We start from the raw sequence: 26,813 nt of genomic DNA on the forward strand, positions 1-26,813 counted from the left end.
TCTGAGCATGTGTTTATCATAGTAACACTCTGACTACCTTAAACAAAACTATGAAAAGGAGTTTCAGGGAGTTTATTGGGAAGCTTCTTATCTGAACCGTGGCCAGCGGAGCACAGAACACTGGGCTGGGATGCTGTAAGCCGCAGCTACAAGAACTTCTTGCTGTATCTGATACGAAAGTGATATTATATTTCATTGCAATAAGGTCACGCAGATGGTAAGGTAGACTTTTGGTTTTATATGGACACATCTTCAGGACAGCCGGATAGCATGAGTCACAATGGTAGAATGTCTGGTTTTGTCTTTTATGAGGCTCTGGCCTGCAATAAAAGTAGCTGGGACTCCGCAAAAAGTTATGCTTTGTTTACATTTAAGATGGTAGACTCTAAACGGGATTCCTGCCCATGTCTCTTGAACCTAGGTAGTTTAGAACACTAGGGTGCCAGCACTGGTAAGAAACACGGGGAGCCTGGAATGAGAGGAAGGCAAGACAAACGTAAATCTGCCGCAGTGCTGGCTAGGCTGGAATAAATGTAATAGTATTGTTTCTTTCTCCTGGTAAGGAACAACTTTGAAAAAATTATCACGGGATAATTATCTAAAAAGAGTGAAAATGAGTTACTAAAATAAAAGCACCGAGCTGTTTTGTTGTTGTTGGTGGTGGTGGTGGTGGTGTTTTGCTTTGTTTTTCTTTTTCTTTCTTTTTTTTAAATTGTCAAAGGCTTACTGGCTCCTGTTGCTCACACTCACTTCTTTATATGTCTCGGATTGCCCTGGTGAGTCATGGTTTGCCAACTGCCACATTTTTGAAGAGCACAGCAATACTAGGAATGCAAACAACCGTTACTGAGTCCCTGAGCGAAAGTAATTCCCTCTAATTGGGCAGACTGGGAGTACTCTGTTGAGGAAGCAATTCCTAGACAATAAAGAGAATTTCATTAGGCAAAGAAGGCGGTTCACAGGCAGACCAAGCAGCAGGAAGCAAAGGTGCTGGCTAATAGAAAGTCAGCAGGTGCATCCGTGCTTGGAGTTCTCACTGCTGAAAGCTGCTCTTTGACCCTTCTAACCTAAGCCAAGGGCATGGACGCTCCAGCAAAACTTGCATTTTTCCCAAGGTCCAGTTTGAATTGCGGAAATATGAAGCCAAGCTGCTGAAGCAGCCTAGCTCAGTGCTCTGGATCTCTGCCCCTTTGCTCCAACTTTGATTCGCATTTGCTAAGTGGCTTCAATCTGCCTGTAGAAGGAGGGTACTCCACGTTGTGGGCTAGTTGGTGTTGGCTAGACTCGGCTTACAGCTGGGGGTTGCCAGCGCTCTGCAACTGTTCTTTTGTCTTCATTATACCGCCTATAAACTCAGGGTTTATTTGTTCTGCAAAGATAAATAGGCAAAGTGAGACCCAGGGTCCGCAGCTGTGGCCCTGGGTTCTTAGGATCCTCAACCTTACTCTGCAGTGTGAGCGCTCTGCCAGGGGTCCAGCAATGCCAGTGAGCAGCTAGTCAGGGGCCTCACCGCCTCTCAACAGCCAAGGGCTTTCTGGAACTCTCTCGATGGCCAGGACCTGACACTCTTCAAGAGCCTTGCCTCTTTATAACCCCCACCTCACAGCCACAGCTCTCTGTGGCTCTTCCTACCCCTCTGCTTGTCTGTCATTCTTGAGCTGCTCTCAGATTGTTGCTGGGTACGCCTGGGTCCGGAAGCTTGTTGAGTCGTCAGAGTAGTTCATTCTACCTGTAGTAAAGACTACAAGCGGCTGCCAAACCCTCTTAATGTGGCCTTATTGGAGTTGGGCCTACAGCATCAGTGGGAAACGTCCAAGAGTTCTCCCGGACTGCTCTGGACGGCTGCCAGGGAAGGAAGAGCAGTGAGCAAACCCTTCACGGACACTGTTATGGATGGGCTAGGTTCTCCTCCCAGTCACAGTGAGAACTTAAGGGACATATTGCAGGGTTCTTAGCAGGGTCACCTGAAGCTTAAATGATGTAATCAGTCTCCTGAAGCAAAGGCGCAGTTGGAGAGGCAGCCACGGCAATGGCAGGGCTCCGCGTGTGTGGAACAACATTTGTGTGCATTGATAGGTTCCATTTCTCTGTTATCAGTTCAGTCTTCGTGAGAAGCTAGGAGGGTGTGTGTTTGCAGATGTGTCTAGTTTTTATGAGATAGGGTCTCACTCTAGCCCCAACTAGCCCAAACTAACCTTGAACTTCTGGGGGTCCACCTAGTTTAGCATTCCAAGTTCTGGGATTACAGATATGAACCCCTATGCTTAATTTTAATTTTTTAAAAATAAAATGTGACATAGCCCAAGATGACTTTGAACTTTCTATGTTACCAATGATGACCTTGTGGTCACTTCCTTATTGTCTCAGAACAGACAGGTGAGTCATGGTTTGCCAACTGCCACATGTTGACGAACATTGCAGTAATTCGAATGTCAACAGCTTTCTGCTTTCTGTGTACGAAGAGTCACTGATGTCCTCCACCGTGCCATGCCTAGCTTTTAAAACAGCCTCGCCTGTCATGACAGACATTCAAGGAACTTCTTTTGGGTCTGCGCGGGAGTTGAATAACTCCCGTGTCCCTTGAACATGGTGGGGCTGAAGCTGTGGCTGCCCTGCTCCCGCGGATCTCCTGGAACATTGACTAGCGCATCCACAATCCAGCAGGCTCTGGAACAATGGACAGCACAGTCACAGCTCCATAGCCAGCCGTCACCTCTGTTCCCCCCCTTGATTACTCACTCCCTTCTCTACCCAGCACCACTGAGGCTAGAGGTATGCAGAGTACCTCACAGCTGTCAGTCAAGTGGCCATCAAGCAAAGGAACTGCCCAACTGCCTTACTCATGATGAGGAAGAACATGAGGGAATAGATATAACAAAGATCTTACAGAAAATTTATCATTTTCAGTGAATTTTATCGAACAGTCCTTAACTTCCGGCTAAATATCCTTAAAGAAGGTGGTCACCTTCTGATCTGTCTCACCTAAGTCAGGGAGTACTTGAAGCAAAGGGTTGAAACAGTAGAGGGCAGGTAGTCTTTGGGCCTTCTGAAAGGCTGTGAAAGAAAACTAAGATCTTTTTAGTGTGACTTACTTGATTTTCGGTGGGCCTGTTTTTAATCTGGTCACTTTCCTGCTAGCTTTAAGACACAGATCTCTCCAAATTCTTCTCAACCGGGTTGTGTTTCTTGCACGTTGCTTGAGGAAATGTAGAACTTATTTCTGTGGAAGATGCCAAATTGCCTGAGGTTTTTAAGAGAGGTTACAAAGTCTGACCTTTTAAACACTATAAAAATTCCAAAATATGCTACAGAAACGTTCACGCTATGGTGTGAGTGTTAGAATTCGTCAGTGCTAATTGGATGCAAAGTTCTCCAAAGAGAAAAGGGAAGGATGGAAGGCGAGACATATTTACCCCAACTTCACATTCTTCAAGACACCACAGAGAAAGTCTTATACCTTCTGCTGACCAGATGGATTCAGTCAGGATACTGACCACTTCCAGACTCTTGTCTGTTACATGGGGATTTAAAGGAAGCCCTGCAGAGCTTGGTGTTCCTACTTGTATGTTTGAATCCCAGCTTTGATACCTGCCTCTTAATCTGGACTGGGACTTCTTCTTCTTCTTCTTCTTCTTCTTCTTCTTCTTCTTCTTCTTCTTCTTCTTCTTCTTCTTCTTCTTCTTCTTCTTCTTCTTCTTCTTCTTCTTCTTCTCCTTCTCCTCCTCCTCCTCCTCCTCCTCCTCCTCCTCCTCCTCCTCCTCCTCCTCCTTCTTCTTTTCTTCTTCCTCTTCTTCTTCTTCTGTTTTGATTGCTCTGTGAACTGATAATAGTGCTCAATAATGTTTTGGATTCTCTGATAAGGATGCTTAACGCTGATAAGTAAAGGTCTGGAGAGCCAGGATTGTATCAGTGTTTGTAGTGTACCCTGTAGTCTCTTCTTGGTGTTAATTCCCTCTCTGTACACAGCCTACCAAGTTACTTAACCCTCCAAACCCTACCCTATCCTCGTCCTCAACTGTCGAGGTCACTGCGAGTGCCAGTGTAAGTGACACTAACATTTAAAACATTATATCTGGAGACTACACATAGTAAACAAATATATCATCACCATCATCCCCTAGAGGGAAGAAAACCATGCAGATATCATCATGCCATTTAATAAACACCTCATGGAATCATCAAGAATTTTGTGATGACATGCTGTCAGCAAACTTTTGCAAGTTGATGCTTTCCTGACCACAAAGAAAGATTCCATTAAAGCTTGGTAACCTGGGGTATGTTAAATCGCTGGATTTAATTGTCTTCCTTTTCAAAGCTGTGTTAAGTTCTCGTCATGACCCACTGATTGCACAGTGTCAGGTGTTCAGGATAGGGAACTGGCATGTCTTTTAAATCAAAATCTTTAATTTCTTTGGTTACTTGCAAGAATATCATAGGTCTTTGCTGCTCCTCCCATGAGATTGCAATCTGCCCATCCCGCCCTTCAGTCTGTACTGTGATGGGACTGACTTGGCCCAGTAGGGTGTACTGGGTGTGCTAATGTCAGTTCCAGGCTTGGGCTTTAAGAGACGTTGCTTGTTGCTCCCTGCTACCTTGGAGCCCTATCTGGGAAGTAGCCCAGGTCAGTCTGGAGGAAAATGAGAGATCATGAGAAACAGGTGAGCGATTTCAACAGACACTGTCCTGAACTACTTGTCCTGAGCTGCACAAAGCATATGTGGCTGCTGGTGCATGGCTGCTTACCCCAGGACACACACATGTGGAAGCATGAACAAACTACTATGGTCAGACAGGACAGAATAAATAACTGTCTTTACAGGATGCATGGATTTTTAGGTTTTTAGGCACCAAAGTATGGCACCTGTCCCTTGCTGGGATGGAGTCTGATCACCGCTATGCAGTGAGAGGTACCAGAAGAGTCTGCTGGTGGCCTTCCTCATTCTGAATAACCTTTGCTGTCCATAATATTCTGTGCATAGGAAAGCATCAAAGTAACATTATAGGTGACTTGGGAATGGGCCCGCTAATCACTTCACCTTAGTTTTTTCCTTGTTCTGCCAAGATAAAGGGAAATTGAGTTAGCATGCAATTGAAATCTGATTGCAGTTATAAATAGAAAGTATATGCATGCTTTGAAAATGTCCTAATTTTCTTGAACCATTAAGCAAATGTCAATGCTGCCCATGTGTTTTCTTCAGTGGGGAGGTCCTCCCACAATAGTCAGTAAATAAGGAACACAGTTTATGAAGAACCAAAGCCTTCTGTCTTGTTCTTTTTCCTCTTTTTTTAAAAGATTGTTTTTATTATTTTTAAAAACAATCTTTCTCATTTTGCATACCAATTCCAGCTCCCTCTCTTTTCTCCTCCGGTTACCCATACCTTCCACCCACCCCACCTCCACATCCACTCCTTAGAGAGGGTAAGGCTTCCCATGGGAGTCAACAAAGTCTGTCAAATCACTTTGAGGCTAGATCAAAGCTCTCCCCACCATATCTAGGCTGAACAAGTTATCCCGCCAAAGAGAATGGGCTCCAAAAAGCCAGTTCATGTACTAGGGATAAAGTCTGGTCCCACTGCCAGTGGTCCCACAGACTGCCCAAGCCATTCAACTGTCACCACATTCAGGTGGCCTAGTTTGGGCCTATGTAAGTTCCCCCACTGTCAGTTCAGAATCAGTGAGCTCCCACTAGCTCAGGTCAGTTGTTTCTGTGAGTATCCCTATCATGATCTTGACCCCTTTGCTCATATTATTGCTTCCCCCTCTCTTCAACTGGACTCTGAAAGCTCTGACCACTGCTAACTGTGGATCTCTGCATCTACTTCCATCAGTTGCTGGATGAAGTTTCTTTGTTGACAATCAAGGTAGTCATCAAACCAACTGAATGGGAAAAGATCTTCACCAACCCCACATTGGGCAGAGGACTGATCTCCAAAATATATAAAGTACTCAAGAAACTAGATGTCAAAATACCAAATAATCCAATTTAAAAATGAGGTATGCATCGAAACAGAGAATTCTCAAAAGAAGAATTTCAAATGGCCAAAACCACTAAGGAATTGCTCAGCATCCTTAGCCATCAAAAAATACAAATCAAAATGACCCTGAGATACCATCTTATACCTGTCAGAATGGCTAAGATCAAAAAACCAATGATAGCTTATGCTGGAGAGGATGTGGAGAAAGAGGAACACTCCTCCATTGCTGGTGGAAATGCAAACTTGTACAACCACTTTGAAAATCAGTATGGCAGTTTTTCGGAAAATTGGAAATCAATCTACCTCAAAACCCAGCAATACCACTTTTGGGCATATACCCAAAGGATACACTCGCATACCACCAGGACATTTGCTCAACTCTTTTCCTCTCCCATTAGGGAGAAACTCAGAACTTGGCTCCTCCATCCCACTGAGCCTAGTCTCAAACCAGTTTTGTAATCCATCAACTTAGATCACAGGTCTAAATTAATTATGGCACGCCCCATTCATGCATTCCGTTTTGATTTGTTTTCCAGAGTAAGGAATGGTGTGGAAAGTCTGGATACTAAGTAAATTAGCAAGCCCAAGGACCGCCAGTAGGAACCTTTTCCAGTTTCCTGACTGTTCTGTGAAACGTATTTTTCTTCTGCATGTCATTCTTCCCCCTGATTCCCTGTGCCTTCTCCCTTGGGCCTTTACTCCCACGTTATCTCGGGTTTCCCAGCTTCCTTCAGCAGCCCCCTCTGCAGCTTTGTCAGCCATTACAGCGAGCCTTTTCTTTTTCTGGTGAAAACCTGCCTGTACTTTCCTTGTTCCTACATGCACTCCAAAGAGATAGATGGGGAACAGGGGTCAGTAAGTCATTTGACTGTGTGGTCACCTTCCCCTGTTCCTACTAACGTGTTACAATGGCGTACTTCTGAAGCAGTTATGCTACAGACCTCGTACTTGTCAAGAATGGTGGCACTATTCAAATTCTAAGGTGCACTGTCTTCATAACGCTTCTTAGTGTTCTTCTGTCTGAATGGTTCCTCTTTGGAGCCAGCTATGGAGGTAGTGACTGACACAAGACCAACTTAGGGATATTTGCTGCAGTTCACCCTCTTCTGAGGAACTCCCACAGATAGATACCTTTTGGATGCAGGTTCTGAAAGTCCCTTTTATAGCTAATAAAGAGAAAGTTTTTCAGGACATGTTTCTTAAGCATATCCCACTGCAGAGTCCTTCAGTGGAACCAATCTTAATTAAGAAGTGATTTCAGCAACAATGATAGTGCTATTAACTGTGGCATCTTTCCAGCTTGCATTGGGTTTTCTCTAAGTAACAGATTCTCGGGGAGGCCTTTTCCTAGTGAAGCTTATGCAAGAGGAGATCTATTAAAGGTCATGACGAATATAATTTGGAAGTTTTCACTGAAAGTGTTTCTAAGGAACCTGCTTAAACTAAGGAGATATATGGCAATTTTTCTATTCATTGTTCACCCAAAATATATGAAATCTAAATTACATTGTCTCTAATACTATTCTGTGGTCAAATTGTCTTTGAATGCTCACTTAACATTACATATAAGGATGGTTGGCCATAAGTGCTCCCTAATTTTAGTTATGTAGTAATATCCTCAGACCAAGGTCCCATGTCTTTTTTTTCCCAAGTGTATTTCTGTAAGAGATCTTATACAGACCCTTATATAAAACCTTTCCTACTTTTTCTTTGTGTTCTTAAAAGAAAACCCTCATGTGTTATAGAATTGTGGAGATTTTCTCATAAATGTGTCGCTCTAATTTCCTACAAATTAATCCTGGTATTTTATATAGTATTCTATAAGCATTTATCACTGCATATGTGTATGTACAGTTGTGTATGCTTACATACATTTGAGAAGGAGAATGGGGTTTTGAGGATTTAAAAGAAAGTTATCTACTGTCCTGACTTTGGGAAGATTTTCCTGGTCCCAACAGAGTGAACAACCAACATATTGAGAAAGAAATTACTTGTAGGGAATAAGTAAAATTCAGTTTTAATGTGGTCATTTGACTAAAGAGATTTGATACAAAACAAAAATAAATAAAAATGAAGCAAGGTGCCAGCAATCACTCCTTGTACCTGTATTCATAGTGTGCCTCCTGCGTCACAAGTCACTTTGTCAGTTGGACGGAAATATGGGCATCCATAGTACCCATGCTCTCCAAGCCTGTTAGAGGGCTCCCACAAGTTCATGGAACCAGAACGGAACCGTGCCTGGCAGCTTGAATGCCCAGTAAGTATGGGCTCTCGCTGTTACTGTCATAATCCCTTCCAGGGACGTTCTTGTGAAAATGGTGAAATTGGTTGGGGGTAAGATACTGAGGTTTTTCCTCTCAGCTTAGCAGCTCCACTGATATTTAATTATCATCTGCTGCAGTAGGGGACGTGGAAGAAATGAGGCAGGGTGGGTTTGAAAGTATCTCCTCTGACGTTGGAAAAAAGAGGAATTCATTGTACATTAAAAGTATCTGGTAAGAGGAGCATTGTGTGGTGAGTTAATTTTTGAAGCAGCTGGATGACATACAGGGGGAGGGCTCCGTCACAGTGTGGCACTACATGGCCATGTGGAGAGTCTGATCATGGACACTGGCTATGGGTGAGAGAGCAACCTGGCGTGTTTAGGGCTCAGCCCACAGTAAGCATTACCTGCCAAGGATTGAGAAGATGAGAAGACTTTGGGCCCTCAGTGAGGTGATGAGGCAAATGGTCACAACCCTTGCTTTATTATTTCTCTCATATATTTTGAAATGGGCCAAAATAGGAAGTTTTGATCTTCTAAGTTAAAAAAAAAAAGGTAAACCTAAAGGTTTTACTTTGGATAATTTATCTGTTTTCTTACCTTTGGAAGATGTTTTTGTATTATGGTAGAGATTGGGAAACAGACAACGATCTGAACAATCTCAGCAGTTTGAGACCTTGCATCAGAGAAGAGTCAAGACTTACTGATTGGAAAGTGGAGGTGGAGCTTCACAGTAACTACTCTGTTTCTATGAAAAGCATTGTTTAGAAATGTCATTCGTCTATGACTATAATATAAATCCATACACAAACCTATATGTGTGTCTGTGTATACACTTGCATGTATGTGTGTCTATGTTTCCTATATGTGAGTAAACAATGCACACATGGAAGAAAACATAGACTATGTGCATTTCATATTCATATCATTTTCCTCAGGAAGCCTCGTTCCAAGGTGATCAAACAATGTCAGTAACACTTGCTCCACAGGGAAAGTTGGTTATAAGGCAACACAGCTCACATGATCTCACCCTGAACACTTCATAATATCTTCCAGATCCAAATTGTCTCCAAATCAACCCAGACCATGTTTGAAATACCAGATGTTTTGTACCCTTCTTCTTCCCCAACCCCCTTTCTCTTTCAAGTGTCTGACATGCGATCCCTCTGCTCTGGATCAAGAGGGTCACTTGAAATGTTGCCAACATATCTGGTTTCTTGACATTATAATTATGGAGAAATTGATGCCATTTCCATTTCCAACTCTAAGATAAACAGAGGGAAGCAGGGGCTTGGAGACTCAGGTCATGGAAATGTAAGCTGTGTTTCTGGAGCCTACAGTGATGGCTACTTAAAAAGCCTTACCTGTGGCTAGTATTTCAGGATAGCTGCCACAGAGTGACTGTTGTCCTTTGAGAGGCCCTGGATGGAATTCGCACAGCCCAGCTATGATTTCTCCGAATATAGTCAATCCAGAGGACCTGTTTTCTTGGGCAATGAAAAAGAAAAATTAATGTGTCATATCCTTCTATTGACAATGGCCAGAATGTGTTGCTAAAATTGTATGAAGTAAACAGCTTCAGAACTCGTGTGCTTATGAGAACCATGTGTTTTTAGGCACCAGCTGTTGATCCTGCAGGGAATTCCACCACACATAGCTTTTGAAATGGCGGTGTACGATAGAACCGAACAATGCAACTCACAGCTGGGTTGCTTGTATCCTATACGTACTTTGCAGACTGTGGTCCAAATCATTGTGGCTTGTATGAGCTGCTAATACACTGCCTTTCTCAAATGATCATTTTATATTTAGCAATTTAGCTTTGACAGGTTGACAAGAGACTAACAAAAGATAAAGTTGCCCAACATGTGATTTACAATCATAATTTTAAAATTAAAAAAAGCCTGGAGCCAATCCGATTCAATCCTTTCCTTATCTAGACAAAACCCAGAGGAGAAAAATGATTTTAAAAAAAATCTTTGAATGTGGCTGGTGACACTGTGGGACTAAATCACACTTTTCTTGACTCTTCTTCGTTGGTCTTTCTTCATGTGCACAGTTTTCTGTTTTATTAATTCTCTCACGTTTATACAATACAATTTCATCATTTTCTTACTAACTTGTAAAACTAACTCTTACATCACTATTACATACAATCACACAAATCTTAGTGTTCATATGAGCCAAGGATCTGGCTTTCATTGACTAAGTGGCCTGTTTGCCTTAGCTGAGAAGGAACTAAGACATAGCCCGCCCCCTACACTCTTCCATTCCATCCCACACAGACCATCAACCTGAGTATCATTAGATAACACATTCACACAGACCTGCATCCTGAGTATCATAGATAACATATTCACACAGACCTGCATTCTGAATATCCTTAGATAACACATTCACACAGACTGCCTCCTGAGTATCCTTAGACAACACATTCACACATACCTGCATCCTGAGTACCATTAGATAACACATTCACACATACCTACATTCTGAGTATCCTTAGATAACACATTCACACAGACCTGCATCCTGAGTACCATTATATAACACGTTCACACAGACCTGCATCCTGAGTATCATAGATAACACATTCACAGAGATCTGCATCCTGAGTATCATAGATAACACATTCACACAGACCCGCATCCTGAGTATCCTTAGATAACATAGACACACAGACCTGCAGCCTGAGAATCCTTAGATAATACATTCACAGAGACCTGCATCCCGAGTATCCTTAGACAATACATCCCTTAAGATTCCTCCCCAGCAGTTCTCAATAACAAAGAACCAGACAGAAACTAGCCTCTAAGACTTAGGTGTCTAAAAATAGCGATCACCTCTTCTGTGAAAAGGAGGACTCTGCCCAGTTGGGGTGGTCTTGGCTGAGGACAAAGAGGAGGGAAGAAGTGTGGTGAGGATTCTGGGTCTTAGATTTCAGGGAATCCCGACCACAAAGTAAAGGAAAGAGAGAAATTGCTGAATATTTAAGAAAAAAATAGGGATCTTGAACTGAAATTCAAAGGAATTGGAAGCCCAGGTCTCCTGACTGTGCATTAGAAGATGGGAGTGGACCTTAAAGAACTCAGAGGCGGGTTGGTGTATCTGGCTCTACAAAGTAGGATTAGTATGGTTTCCATCTTCTAGGTTAGGCTTGACTGAGAGGAGACTGACATTGTCAGATGCCTCAATTAGGAGCAGATCAGAAGAAATTCATTGCATGCCTGTAGAGCTACCGACAATGTTGTTGTATTGGGTTTTAGAACTGCATTCCAGATTACAACTCAGTCTGGCAGCGGGTACATCTACTGACCACAGAATGAGAGTGGAGATCACTAATGTCTTTTCTTAGAGTGCTTTTGTGCTTGCTTATTACAACTGAGGTTGGAGAAGAGAGTTGGTGTAGAGAAATTCTTCCCCCATGATGTGGCATAAGATAGAGATCTTCAGCTGGGTGACAGTGAACTTTAAGTTCTGTAGCCCAGCTTGTGGAAATGCAAAATAATTTCTGTCATAGGCAATAAAAGTTCATGGCCAGCTCAAAATTCAGTCTCATGACTTTAGTTGATAGCAGTAGTTCTGAAAACTAGGTGCCTTTATTTTTGTTTTGTTTTTAATTAGGACTTCTTCCCTTGGGTCACAAAAGGACACCGTATATACTGGTGTGATCTCCTGCCACCCTTAGTTACTTAATTCCTCTGTCAGGGACATTGTTGGTGCCTTCACTCAGCCTTGGCACTCAGAAAAGATGAAAGTATGTGTGCCAATCTCTGTCTAATTCAATTCCATCATCATTATTACTACACGTGAGCATGTATCTTAGTGTTCTTATTATGGGTTCAAGGATCTCCTACTTAGCATGTCATTTAGGCAACCATATTGTTGGGAGTTCATGCATGTAGCTTCCCTTTCATATCCAGATGTTACTATCCAGCTGCAAGTATCTGGCCCTCTGGCTCATACAGTGCCTCACCACACCCTGATGTTCCCTGAGCCATATTGTAGATGTGTCATAGCCCAAATTCAGTTGTTCTGTGCAAATAGTTTCCATCTAGTACAAAAACACACCTTTTTGATGAGGACTGAGAGATACCCTTACCTATGGGTATAAGGTTATGTATGCATTTAGACTACAGTTTGATATTATACCGCTTTAGGAAAGTGTTAGTAGCAGACTCTTCTCTAGCATTCATGACCTCTTAGCTGTCGATACTTGTTTGGTTTACAGTGCCAGGCTTAAATCTCTACCCCCTGGGCAGGTCTCAAGTCCAAGTAGACAACTGCTTCTCACCCCTCATATAAAAGTACCACTATTGTGCCATTGTGGCTGTCTCAGCAGGCTGGTCATTGTCAAATCTAGATTTACAGTTGGCTAGGCCTGTTGACTGGTTTTCTCCCGTGGCAACCTTCATAACCCCTCTGGGTACTGTGAGAGATAGTCCTCAGAGAGGAGGTGTCCAGGTAAGTTCCAGAATGTGCTGACCTTTTGATCCTGAGCAAATTCTGAAAACTTTTTGGGTTTCAACGAAATCATCTTTAAAGAACAGAGAACAAGCTGGCCAGTGGTGGTAGCGCACACCTTTCCTGCCAGCTCTCAGAGGCAGAGGCAGGTGAATCTCTGTGAGTTTGAGGCCAGCCTGGTCTACAGAGTGAGTTCCAGGACTGCCAGGGCTACACAATGAAACCCTCTCTTGAGACACACACACACACACACACACACACACCACAAAACAAAGAAAAGAAAAGAAAGAGAGAGAGAGAGAGAACAGTGCGATAGTGCTGCCTGCTTCCTAAGTGTTTTATGCGGTTTTGTAAGATTTTAATTCAATAGTAAGAAATAAAGAATACTGTTTCAGGTATTCAATAAATGTTTGTAGTTGCTTTGATTATATTTTCATGATATAAAATAATATTTTAATTGTAATTCCTAAACTCTTTCGCATATTTATTTGCTTTCCAGTCTTTGCCCTTTGAGCTCTCCCGGTATTTGAGGTATTCTGGGCACATAATGGGCAAAGACATAAATTCATGAGTTTTGTGGCCTTTCACTGTTTGTAGTTTTCTCTAAAGTTGTATTCGCTTCTTCTCCTTTCCTGACAAAAGCAATGAGAACATAAAGTATGCTGTGTACGGGCTTGCAGCCTCTATTTACATACCTGATGCCTTCGTTGGCTGAACAATGTGAAACCCATAAAAGATTTGTTTGAGAGTTACATCAACAAGGGTGTTAAGTGGAATTAAAAAGTGTGGTTTATTGAATTTTTAAAATTTTTTCAAATTCATAATACTAGATTCTCTTTTTTTCTCCCCCTTAACAGATGGGCTTAGGTCATGAGCAAGGATTTGGAGCCCCCTGCCTGAAATGCAAAGAGAACTGTGAAGGGTTTGAACTGCACTTCTGGAGGTGAGCTCTTGAAACCTACCGTAGTATCATCAGTGTTTTCTCCTGTTGGGCAGTGTCCCTTGGACAGCGTGCGTGCACTCTGACAAGCTCTTGACCAGCTGCTTAGTTGCGGGGCTTCTGTTTTCTAAGAAGTCAGTAGACTGTTCTACGTTCATGTCATGAAGTACGACAGAGTGGGTTGGGCAATAACGATTGTAGGAAGAGGTGCTTGATTTCTTACTCCCCCACCACCCCCCACTAAATATGCCCTTTCTGAGAGGCAGAGGAGTTTGTGGTAATCCCTCTGAGGACTGCTAATTAACCTGATACTAATAGTCAACTCCGCATGGCTCATGCCTGCCTTTGCACGGGGGTCAGCGTGTATCAGTTGTGAGCTCATATCCTCATTGTCAGGAAGTAACACTAAGTTTGTTCTTAAAACCTTCTCTCGGGTCAGTTCATTACTGAGAAACTTTCAGGAACTTGATCCTTTTTAAAAGAAGTTGCCAATTTTTGAATGATGCTTATGTACCCAAGGGACAGAAGTACAGGCTCAAAACTGATACTTTGAATAGATCTTATTTGTAGCCCTTAAATCTAAAAATGGAAGTGTGCTCTTTCAAAGAACATCAGAGTTCTTCCACATGCCTTCTGGAAGTCAGAGGCAGCATAATATTGTCAATAAAAATACAAATCAGTAATCGGTAGATAATGGTTGCCCTGTGGCAATGTTTTCATTTTAAATACTGAGGATTGTATTGTACGCAAGGCAAACATTCCACCACTGAACTGTAGGCCCAGTCCATGTTGAACTGACTTCACTTAATGACTACCTCCATGCCTCGGGTACCATGCAACACTAGAATAAAAGGTGTCAACATCCATTACGGCTGTATACAGCGTAAGCGGGAGAGGGACATAATATAATCTGCCATATTTGTCTCCTTTAAAAGCTGGCATATTCAATAAGCTCTAAGAAATAGACAAAAATGTCTAAAAACCGATGGCAACAGAAACTTCACCATTTCCAGCAGTAATGCTTCCGTTCTTTATTTTTGTTGTTTATTTTCAAAAAACTTATTTAGAATTTTCCATTGGGTTTGTAAATTCCTGTCTTAAAATAGCTGTCGTGTCTGTAGGGACATACGAAGATATGTATCATTGAGCAGAAATAGTTTCTCAGGATTAGAGGTTATCTCCTCGTACTACCGAAGAGGCAGAAGCACACATGCTCAGATCTCATTGTGAAAGTCTCCTGTTTGCTTACATTCTAGCCACACACTTCTTCCTATTTCTGTTGGTGACTAATTCTTCCGTTGTACTGTTTGGGGAAGAACAGCAGATGTGTGTTTGTTTTATTCCTCCTGTTTGTTGAACCCATGAGTGAGGAACCCGAAGATACCTACCTGGGTGGGTTCCCATTTCACCTTACTGTCCGCACCACTTTCCTTTGTGACTACTGTTGCTTTTGCGGAGGGACACGTCGCCCCCTGCTGGACACTGTGTTTTCAAGCTTAAAATAATCCTTTCAGCTAGGCAGTTCTGTAAACTGCTCATGAGATCTGTAAAGCTCCTTCCTTAGGGAGATTTCCTCCTCTGTAAACCAGGCTAGTTTAGAGTAACTTCTTTGTCTGGGTCCTTTCTATCCTGCAGGCCGCTATCATCTGATATTTTCAAATTCTTCAAACATTGGCCAGGCAAGAGCAGACCTTCATGGCATGAGAATCAATTCTTTACCTTTTACCACACAGGCCGCTTGGATAAACTGGCCAGAGACTTAGAGTCCAAGCATCGTAAATGTTAGAGGTTGGCCTCCAAGCCAGCTGGTGCTTGTATGGTCCACCAGATGATATTTCTTAGTAATGTTGTCATTCTCCTGGCGGGGGTCCAGACACATTTCTGTGGTATGATTTCTCATCAGTCCCCAGCTTCCATAACTGGAAGACCAGAGGCAGATGCCATGGGCCTCTGGGTGAAGCTAGTTTTCAGTATTTTTTAAATGTTTTTTAAAGTACTTATTTGTTTATTTATTTATTTAATGTATATGGGTATTTTGCCTGCATGTATATCTGTCCGCCACATGTGTGACTAATGCCCTCAAAAGCCAAAAGAAGGTGTATGATTCTCAGAAACTGGGATTGCATTCAATTGTTAGCATCCAGGTGGATGCTGGGAACTGAACCTATGCCCTCTGGAAGAACAGCAACTGCTCTTAACCCCTGAGCCATCTCTCTAGCCCCTGTTTGGTACAGTTGTAGTGAAATAGTCCAGACCAGGGGTCCTAAGTGCAAACAAAGATGCTATCTGCAAACCAGAGGCATGGGGTCCACAGCCACTGAATCACCTTCATCATCACTGTCAGTCCTGACATTTAGGATTCAGGTCTGTACCTCTTTACCAATGCAGCCTCCTCGTAGCCACAGAATGTGATGCTGACGATGGTTTGTAGTACTGCTGTGGACTTCGTTGTTTAAGAATCCTCTGTGCACACTGAACCTATTCATTTCATCACCTTCTTTGGCCTTTGTTGGCAGACTTCAGCATCTGGCCCCACTTCTTTATCCAGTCATTCTCTTTCTTCTGAGCATCATGTACTCCCAACTACTTATTCCATGTTATTTCCCCAAGTTCCATGAATTTCTTCCCACGTATGTCCGTGCTTGAGGAGATACGATTTCCAAGCACTAGAAACAGAAATTCTTAGATCACGCACTACTGTTGCCCACTGTATTAGTTAGCTCCAGCTGCTATAACAAAAGAGCACAGATTTGGTGGATTAAGTATAAATGTATTTCACCAGGCATTGAGAAAGCTGTGAAGTCTGTCAAGGGTCTGCTTTCTGGGTTGTAGGCAATCGCTTTCTCACCATGCATCCTCATGGCCAGTGCATGTGTGCATGTGGACACACATACATGGGACAGAGTCGTCCATGTGTTATACATGCCCTCCAGTCCTATCCAATTAGGACCCTTTCCGTATGACCTCATTGATTCCTAGTCCCCCCCCTGGAAGCTTTAACTTTACCAGGCTTCTGTTAGGCCATGGGAGTTCAGCATATGGACTGGAGGGGGGCGATGTGATCTGTGGCCCTCCTTCCTGTGTTTCCACACATTCCCAAGTTAGAGATCGTTTCTCCTGAATACTACGGCGTATTCAGGCTTCACTCTGCTTCTCTGGCTAGTGCCTCGCATTGCCTCACGCTGAGGACAGAGGAGCCCCCTTTATATGGTCAGCCTCTTGGCACAAGACAGAGTGCCGCAGTGATGCATGGATCCGAGAGGTGAATGGAAGCTGAGAATGTGTCACTAAAGTTATAGCAAACTAAAAATATTTGTACTTATAGAAGTTTATCAAACTTTATTTAAATAGCAAAACTTTAAAAATGGTATAGTGACTTGTTTTGCCAATGAGTTTTTAATATATATAATTTATGAACCCTTTCTATATACCACAAATGTTTACTGCAAATTGGTATGCAAAAACAGCACCTATGGATTAACTAGCCTTGGTTTGGACTGCATAGCTGAGTCTGTTTCTTGGCGTTTCAGAATGGCACCATCAAAGTCTTGATACATACCAAGACTTTGTTTTGCTTTTGTTTTGTTTATATCTAATTACTCAGCCCTGTTGTTTGTAGAGTTTGATTTTTCCTGTTGTTGGACAACTGAGGTCCCCATTTCCTCATTACCATTCAGATGAGGTTGCTGTCACCTGTGGAAGCCACACACGTACCTTGACTTACGGTCCTTTCCGTTTCCAGTCAATAGTGCTTAGGACCTTTCTGCGTCCCTCGTCTCTCTGATTCTGTTTCCGTTCCTTTTGAGGGGCTTGAGTGATCAGATTCTTACGGTGGCATTAGTCTGCCTGCCACAGCATTTTATTCCCCTGATTATTCCTAACACCCATTAGGAGGAAGCCTACTTAGGAGAGTAAATAAATACCTTACCAATGTCATGGCTTACGGAGGCAGAGCTGAACTTGACCCCAAAGCTTGGCACAGTCCTCCTCACGCCGCGTTAGGAACTGGAACACATGTTCATTCTCACAACCAGGCAACTCTGAGCTTCACCAGGCCGTCTGCTCTGCAGTGTGATTTTGGTGGCACAGACATCCTTGCGATCAGTGGCATCCTTTATCTGAGAGCTCTTCCCTCCTTTAATGTGCTAGAGAGTCCAAGACTAAGGGAAAACTAGAGGCTAAGAAAGTTGCTCTCTATGCAACAAGAAATATTTATGGGACACACTTTGAGCAAAATGCAGATATAAGTATTTATGAAATGTCTGGCACAATGCCAAGATTTTAAAACATTTGTAGCCAATTTTTTTCCATATTGAGTATATAGTAAGATCATTACAACCGTAATCACTCACGCGTCATATAAGCAATGGAATTACACTTTGACCTTACCTGTGTTAAAACAGCCGCATTTTACAAAAGGTGAAATTCCTTCATCGTCGTGGACATGTTGCAGAATTTCTGACTGATTTAAAGCTGGTAGAAAGCTGAAGATTCCCTGCCATAAATGGAGTAACCATTCTGTTGGATTCTGTCACAGAGGCCCACACTCCTGCCCATACATGTATATCCCTGTTCCAAAAGGGCAGCTTCTAGCCTTTTAAATTAGGGTTTGTAGCGGTGGCATAGCCTTGTCTTATGTCAGCAGGACAGCTGGCAGTGCACCAGAGCTCTCCAGGGTCCACCGCTTGCAATGGAAAAATAATCATTTTTATGAATCATGGTACAAAAACCATTTCTTTCTTAGGAGGGTGAATTGACATCTTGGACTGCTTTCAGCTTGAAACCGTAAATTTCTGTGTTTTTCTTTGTTAAGGCTTTAGAAATTCCATTCTTTCTTGGATTTAAGTAAAGAACTCTTAAGTTATGCCATAAAATGTTAAACCTGGAGTTTGGGTTTGTTCTCTCTCTCTCTCTCTCTCTCTCTCTCTGTGTGTGTGTGTGTGTGTGTGTGTGTGTGTGTGTGTGTGTGTGTGTGTTAGGTGCTAATTTTAAAAGATAACCTTCTACTTTTCTCTCTCTTTTTTTTAAGTAAACTAAAATTTTAACCTGACTTAATTCTGAATCCCACCAGCTATTTATTTCCCCGTGCATCTGACGTGCCTGCTCATCCCCATAACTCCATATCTGCCCCCTCTTTGTCTCTCCCCTCCCTGTCTCCTTTCTCTCTTGTTTCTTCTCTCCACGGTATGCCTAGTGTTTCCAGTTCATGTACTAGAAAGAATTTTAAGAACACTGAAGGCACAAAAACATATAATTATATAAGAATTTGTTATTTGGCAAAGACATCCATTTATCTCTTAGCACTTCGTTTTTCCTGGTTCTGGCATAAAATTTCAACTCTAAATCTGAAATCCAGTTAAAATCTTCTCCATGCTAATGCTTTACATTTTTATGTGGCCAGTGAGAGCATCAGGGTATAACTCCAGAATTCATTTATTCTTTCTTCCTCTCTTCCTTCCTTCCTTCCTGATGAATCTGATTACTTGTGTTTCGTTGATTTCCTTCTCTCTGCTCTGAATAATACCTACAGGAAAGTATGAATAGAATTGAAAATAGCAGGGTTAGTTTCTAGCTTCAAATCTTAAAATTAATATACTAACTACAAATGTGTGCTCAGTATTTGGTGGACTGGGATTGGGTATTTGTGGTTTCCCTCCTGATTTTTTGGTTTTTTGGGCAGTCATGCAGTGAGTTATTAAGAAAACAGAAACAGCAGAAAGACATTGTTAAGGGAATGGAAGCAGCCGTGGTTCGCCTCCCTACAGCACACTCCCCATCCCAGCTCACCACCTCCCTCTCATAAGCATCAGATCGGGAAGGGAAAGGGTCAGCGTCGGCTCCAGTCTTCTGATGAGATCCAAAGACCAACGGCGATCAAGAAAGACGTCAGAAGCCTCCAGTAGCCAAATTCAGATGACTAGTTCCCCTGTCATTCTATCTTTATTCCTCATGGTTTAGAGTTAGTTGACCTTTTCCCACTCTTTCCTGGGTGGCATTCTTCACCCTGTAGTTGTCCTTTCGTCCTCTCTGGCTGAAGCAGCGGAAGATACTCCCTCAGCAAGCCGCTAAACTCTGACGTTTTGCTCGTGATCTGTGTAATCTGGCTCACGGCTAACAGTATCTTATGCTCATTTGCCTCTGACTTGGCCTCCTGAGTAATCTAAGGTTGCAGAATGCGTTTTGGAAATGATCGATTTCATTGCCCCGTATTTCCATCCAAGCTTACAGCTTTAATACCACAGAGCTCCCCTGGCCCTTTGCCTCCTCTGTCACCTTTCCCAGTGTGATCCTTGCTAGACACCCTCTGCTCCTCAGCCTTTCCTGCCCTGCTTCCCCCAGGAGGTGAAGGTGGTTGGCACAGTTTTCACATTGCTCTCTGAATCTCAAGATCTGAGGGCGTTGTTTTGTTTCACCGGAATAGTTAACACTGGATTGTTGTTTATTGTAGTCTACTTGATAGCATTGTCCCATACCTCAGGCAATCCAAATACCACAGTAGTTTAGTCCTGAAGATATTCAACCTTTCAACTTTTCCCACTCCTTACCTCAAATCTATTTCTCTTTTGTATTTAATCTTGATGAATCCAACATTCATCTTACTCTCCTTTTCATTATCAAAATCTGTTTTTTTTTAGAGAATATCACTAAGCCCACACTGACCACAGAGTTTAGTTATATTTACTTGTATGAAGATCTGAAATCTCTTCTTTTTGATCCCACTCTCTAATGCCCTAGTGAGAGCTGTAGTATGCCTTACCCTCAGCACAGCAGAGACCACCAAATATGTGAGTTACATTAAAAGTAGCTACGGTGGCGCTGTCATTAAGAACCACACCGCTGCTAACTCAATGCACAATTCACGCATAGCCTTCAAGTATGTTTTATCCCACACTCTGCATGGTAGGTTGTGTGGGTATTTGAAACAGTAGGTCTGTTCATGTTTCTAATTCTCTGTGTTTAAGTAACTCATAAATGCTACTGTAATGAAGGTCAAACTCCGCATGATGCACCTACAAGTGTCCCGTGCTTGTGTCCTTCTCCAGCCTCATCAGCTTCTCACTCATTCACTGCTAGCCTCATCTGGTATAGGACCCATGTGAATATCCCTTTCCTCCTTTAGGGCCACTACAAATACTTCTCTTTCTATTCGTGTGTTGGGAACCTTTTCTTGTCCTTTCCCCATCCACAGATACACACTTGCACACCCCTATACTTATGGTTTATGCAACTTTCAGGTCTAAATTTAAATGCCCCTTTCTTTTCGAATCCTTTCCTTACCAGGTTGAAGTAAAAATTCTACAGTCACGGAAGTCTGTTTCTCCATTCCTAACACAGATGTATTATAAAATATATCTGTGTGTGTCTGTGTAATCATCTCACTAGGAAATAGATTTTATATGGTCAAGCTAAGCAGTTGTGGTGCATGCCCTTAATCCCAGCACTGGAGAGCCAACCTGGTCTACAGAGTGAGTTCCAGCACATCCAGGGTTGTTACACAGAGAAACCCTGTCTTGACAAACTAAACAACAGCACAACAAGAACAACAGAAGTTAAATCTGTGTTTGTCATTGGGTCCTGGTTTCAAGCATGCTGCTTGACACATGGACACACACATAGGTTGCATGAGTGAATGTGTGATGCTAGAGAGATTGGTGGAGCATGGTTTTGTTCTTGAACTGCAAGAAACACCATGAGGCCAGAGGATCTTTGATTCATTTGTCTTATTTTGGAGTCGTGGTGTCAATATGTAGCCCTGGCTGGCCAGAACTTAATACCAGGCCATTTTTCTCTTATGAAAATAGAATACATGACAGGTGGTAGATAACTATTTGAAAAAATAAGAGAGAAAAAGGGAAGGAATGGGGAAAGAAAATATGAAAAAGGAAAGGAAAGGGAGAGGAGTAGAGGAGGAAAGAAAATTGAGAAAGGCTATAGACCTGAACGTAGGATCTTGGTCTTTTAAAAAAAGCTTAGGGAAAGACAATGAAATATTAACAGGTAATGAATAGAATGTGAGATCCCTCCACCCCCACACACACATACTTTATCTGCATTTATTTTATGCTGAGTTTATTCCCATGCCATAAGTTTTTGTTTCTTCTGAGATATCTTTTTCTTCTGTGCACCTTCCCCTTCTGACTTTGGAACAGTTAGTTCCTTTCCGGGGAGGGTCATCTGGATGAGGCGGGGGAAGCTCTTGTTAATCCGGCCATGAGCTCTGTAAATCCATCGACGTATCTTAGGTGCTTTGTCCACTGGATGTTTTCAGTAACTAGAGAACCTACATCTCAGCCCTTCGGTTCGTCTCCACTCTACATTTTTAAGCACATGCAGCAAATTTTCAGCACTCTGTCTTGGCCACCGACCCTGTGTCCAGCCCCACTGTTTGGCCTGGGTGCAACTAACCGACTCCAACACATAGCTCCGGACAGCACCTTTCAGATACTTGGTGGCTTTTCAGATATGCGCACCCTTGATGGCCTGGGCAGTCTCACGGAGTTCTTAAAATGAACCCGAAGATTCACACCTCTTGATTTGCATGATTTTGTATAGTAGCGGACCATCTTCCCAGGTCACCTCAGGCGGCTTATAGGAAGAAGAATGGAATGTAGCCCCTCTTGCTGTAATACTTTGGGCAGCTCTATGTGTTTATTTATTTTGGTTAGAGGGTAAGGTGTGAGGAATAAAGATCACATGGGTCATCTTCAGACCGGCCCTCTTGAATATGCACTTTTTAGTTATAACCTGGCTTGTCGAAGTCCCATAAAGCAAGGATGTGATTTCACGTGTCTTCATCCCTCCGCATGAAATAAAGTACTTTCTTTTTTATATTATTATATATAATACCTTCTAAAGTATTTTATGAGCCATGAAGGACTGCACATTAGGTTTCTTGGTTATCTTCTGCTTTTCCCCAAATGATAGGAAAATATGCCGCAACTGCAAATGTGGGCAAGAAGAACATGATGTCCTCCTGAGCACCGAGGAGGACCGGAAAGTGGGGAGACTCTTTGAAGACACCAAGTACACCACCCTGATTGCCAAGCTGAAGTCTGATGGAATTCCCATGTATAAACGCAATGTTATGATATTGACCAATCCGGTTGCTGCCAAGAAGAATGTCTCCATCAACACTGTTACCTATGAGTGGGCTCCCCCGGTCCAGAATCAGGCGCTGGTAAGTACTGGGGGGAGGAGGATGAGGGAGGAGGCTTTTGTTGTTCTTGTTGTTGGTACTAGACTTAGGAACTAGGAAGTACTTAGTACCCTAGTACTTCCTTCTGTAATAGAGTCAACCGCTACACATCTGTTTTCCTTGAGTTCCCATTACAGAGACTTTAGGTTCAGATTACTACATTTTAAAATATGAGTCTAGATAACTCATAGACTTTTTTAATATTTATTTATTTATTATGTATACAATATTCTGTCTGTGTATGCCTGCAGGCCAGAAGAGAGCACCAGACCTCATTACAGATGGTTGTGAGCCACCATGTGGTTGCTGGGAATTGAACTCAGGACCTTTGGAAGAGCAGGCAATGCTCTTAACCTCTGAGCCATCTCTCCAGCCCCTCATAGACTTTTTTGAATGTCTAATTTATCTGATTTTTAAAGGAATCTTTCTAACAATTTTAGTAATTATGTGAAAATCAGATTAAAATAATTGAGAGTTTTTATATCAATCTGCCCAATTTTCTGGTATACTCACAAAACTTTTTCCAGGATGAGGAGGAATAAATAATAGCACTTCTGACTTTAATTAGAACTGAACAAAAATGCTCCAACATTATATTTCTTTTACTATAAAAGGCAAAATATGTGATTTTTGCATCAAGTTTCTTCCATTATTATGACAACTGGATGAGGCATTGGAAGGTCAGTTAGGTCGCCATCACAGTAAATCTTGCAGTGGCGTTTGTATATGCAGAAACAGCCGCTGACCCACAGCGCTCACAGTGATCTGCCCAAAATCTTCTCAAAGCCACGCGTCTGTAGATTCAACACAGCTAAACAGTAGTGATGCAAATGTTCTGAAAACTGGATGGAGGGGGCTGATTTCATGGAGAAAAATGTGTTTATTATGTTCATAGGAACCTGCTTTTTATGCCTTACTGTCTCTAGTTGTTTATAGTAAAGGATGAACCGCCCTTCCTGAGTAAACTTGTTTCTGGTGCGTTATGAAAGATTGACTAACCCATTTAACACCCACCTCCCTGCACTCCAGGCCAGGCAGTACATGCAGATGCTGCCCAAAGAGAAGCAGCCAGTGGCAGGCTCGGAGGGGGCACAGTACCGGAAGAAGCAGCTGGCAAAGCAGCTCCCTGCTCATGACCAGGACCCCTCTAAGTGCCATGAGCTGTCACCCAAGGAAGTGAAGGAGATGGAGCAGTTTGTGAAGAAGTACAAGAGCGAGGCTCTGGGGGTGGGTGACGTGAAGCTCCCCTCTGAGATGCACGCCCAGGGTGACAAGCTGCACAGCCCTGCTGGGGATAGAAACACTCCAGCGGCCGTGCTGCCCAAGGACAAGTCCGCCGAGCCCAAGAAGACCCAGTATGTGAGTAGCCGGATTGTTGCCTTGCGTTCGTGGATGCTTCCTTTCTTAGAACGCTTCCTTTCTAAAAGGAATGAACAAGGGAAAAAAAAAAAAAAAAAAAAACGAGTCAAAGTTCAGTTTGGACTGACCTTGGAGAGTTATATTTAGGAGGTCTGTCTGAAGCTACATTTTCTGATTATTTTAAAGAATAATCTTGAGTTTGTGTGGTCACAGTAGTTGGCCTTACCTTGACCTCTTACTTGAACATAACATGCCTACCTAGCATCTGTTTCTTTCAAAAACTTTTGAATGTTGTATTTATTTATTATTTTTGTGTGTATGGGTGATTTTTGCCTGTACTATATATCCACAATGCCCATGGACGAGAAGAGGTTTTGGGTGTCCAGGGGCTGGAGATATAGACAGTAGTGAGTTACCATGTGAGTGCTGGGAATTGAACCCACGTCCTCTGGAAGAACAGCCTGGTGCTTTTTTTGTTGTTGTTTTTTTTTTTTTTTTGAGACAGGTTTTCGCTGTGTAGCTCTGACTGTCCTGAAACAAACTCTTATATTCCAAGCTGGCCTCAAACTCACAGAGATCCACCTGCCTCTGCCTCCCTAGTGCAGGATTAAAGGCGTGCACCACCGCTGCCTGGTCCAGCCTGGCACTCTTAACTGCTGGGATATCTCTCTAGCCCCAGCATCTTCTTCCAAACATAATCTTTGTATTAACTAGTTATCTTTTATATATCTAATGTTTCTACAGTTTATTACATAGGCTAGCATTGGCTAATATCATCAGTGTTAACACTGAGTGGTGATGACATTACTAGCATCTTCCTTAACTGACTTCAAAGAATACACTGAATTTCTGTGTCTTACCGTGATATAGGCAGATCAAAGTAAGGGAGTGTCTGTCAACTCCTGCTGAACGTTTTATTAACGCCTGTATTAATGAAACGTTTGTTCCTTTCTCAAGTTTGAGTCAACTTGTGCTTTGACAATTTCACACATATATGTAATATATCCCGATTGCCCCATCCCTCTCTTATCTTCCTCCCACTCATGTTAAGCCCCCATGTTCCTTTCTCACACTCGTATCTTTCCGTTTTATTATCTACTGAGTTGGTGGCCCTGGGGTTGGAACTCTGCACTGGAGCCTAGTGGGTACCCAGATGAAGACAACGGCTGCCCATCACCCAGAATCCATCAGTAACCCATAGCTCAGCAAAGAGGCCATGCGGCCTGTGAGGCCCGCCCTAATGCATGATTGACTGTTGACTGGCCCAATTTTGCGCAGGCCCAGTGCAGACAGCCTCTACCGCTGTGCGATCCTAAATGCATCGGAAGAGTCATTTCACAGCCCTCGCTTCCCTGTTTTCCAGTTCTTAGACTCTTTCTGCCCCGTCTTCCTAGGTACTCCGAGTGCTCTCAATGTTCTCTTTGAGGCTGGGCACTTGCCACCAAATAGCCTCAGCTCCATGAGCAGCCTCAGCGTCCTGAGCCGTCTGAATCTTCCTTCGCCGTGACTAAGGCTGAGGGCAGTCTTTGTTTATAAGCATAAACAAGAACATGTAGAAGGCAGTGTATGGCTGGATCAGTGTAACTGGACAACAGTAGTGAGCTCCTCCCTAGCACCACCTCAGCCAGGGGTTCTGACTGGGTTTACAGTAACAAGTATGGATTCCCTCTTAGGAAACAGGCCTGAGATGCAATCAGAGAGTTTATCTTTAGACATAGATAAGAGTGAATCATGCTTAGGTTAATCTAGTTTTGCTTGTGAGACCATACCTAAGATTCAGACTTGATGTATACACCTGTATTGGCAAGAGTTTTTAAAAACTCTCTTCCGGAGAGGTTTTTTTTTTCTTCTTCTTCTTCTTTTTCTGTAATAATTTGACCATGAAGGAGAATCATGATTCAGCTAAACGAAGCATCAGGTCTGAACTGACTGTAATGTATTTCTCATAGATACAGTCAGCAATCGGTTAATACCGTTTAATCTTCAAAAGGCTTACTAACAACTTTAGAGAATAGTTTTTGCGGGAACTGATAAAATTGAGGTGAAATTATTTTCCCCGAGTGACTTCCATGCAAGAGATAGGGCTGTGTTGTACACAGGGCAAAGGAAGCGGTTGGGTTAGGAAGAAGCTGAGCGGTTCCATTTCACGGGCGTGTTCACTCTGTCTTGTCGCGTTTTTTAGAAATGGCCTCTCTTGAAGCCGTTGCTTCATATGCCCTGAAGCGGGGTCTGGGACACCAGGGCTCTGACGATTCCCGTTCGGGTTCTTTCCCCTAGTCATGCTACTACTGCAAACAGACCATGAAGGAAGGAGACCCAGCCATCTACGCGGAAAGGGCCGGCTATGATAAACTCTGGCACCCGGCCTGTTTCACCTGCAGCACCTGCGGCGAACTCCTAGTCGACATGATTTACTTCTGGAAGAACTGGAAGCTGTACTGTGGCCGCCATTACTGTGACAGCGAGAAGCCCCGCTGTGCTGGCTGTGACGAGGTGTGTGTTCTCCAGGGCTTGCAGCCTCTCCCTGGTGCTGCTCGTGGCTCCCTCAGCCAGCAGCCAACAGGCATTCACCAAGCACTAATTATGCAGGAAACTTGGTTACTTTCCACCCTGCG

General features: G+C 42.9%; 1 protein-coding gene across 1 annotated transcript in view; it reads left to right on the forward strand.

Moving 5' to 3' along the window:
• The window catches only part of Tes (testin LIM domain protein), a 38,531-nt gene that overhangs the window by 7,215 nt on the left and 4,503 nt on the right, over positions 1-26,813 (forward strand). The window contains exons 2-5 of the mRNA XM_048448988.3: positions 13,561-13,646; positions 22,569-22,821; positions 23,869-24,198; positions 26,476-26,691. Of these exons, the coding sequence (XP_048304945.2) occupies positions 13,561-13,646; positions 22,569-22,821; positions 23,869-24,198; positions 26,476-26,691 (885 nt within the window). The remainder of the gene's footprint in view (positions 1-13,560; positions 13,647-22,568; positions 22,822-23,868; positions 24,199-26,475; positions 26,692-26,813) is intronic.

The sequence above is a fragment of the Myodes glareolus genome, chromosome 25, assembly GCF_982192425.1.
Source record: "Myodes glareolus chromosome 25, mMyoGla1.1, whole genome shotgun sequence".
In the NCBI taxonomy this organism is placed as follows: Eukaryota; Metazoa; Chordata; class Mammalia; order Rodentia; family Cricetidae; genus Myodes; species Myodes glareolus.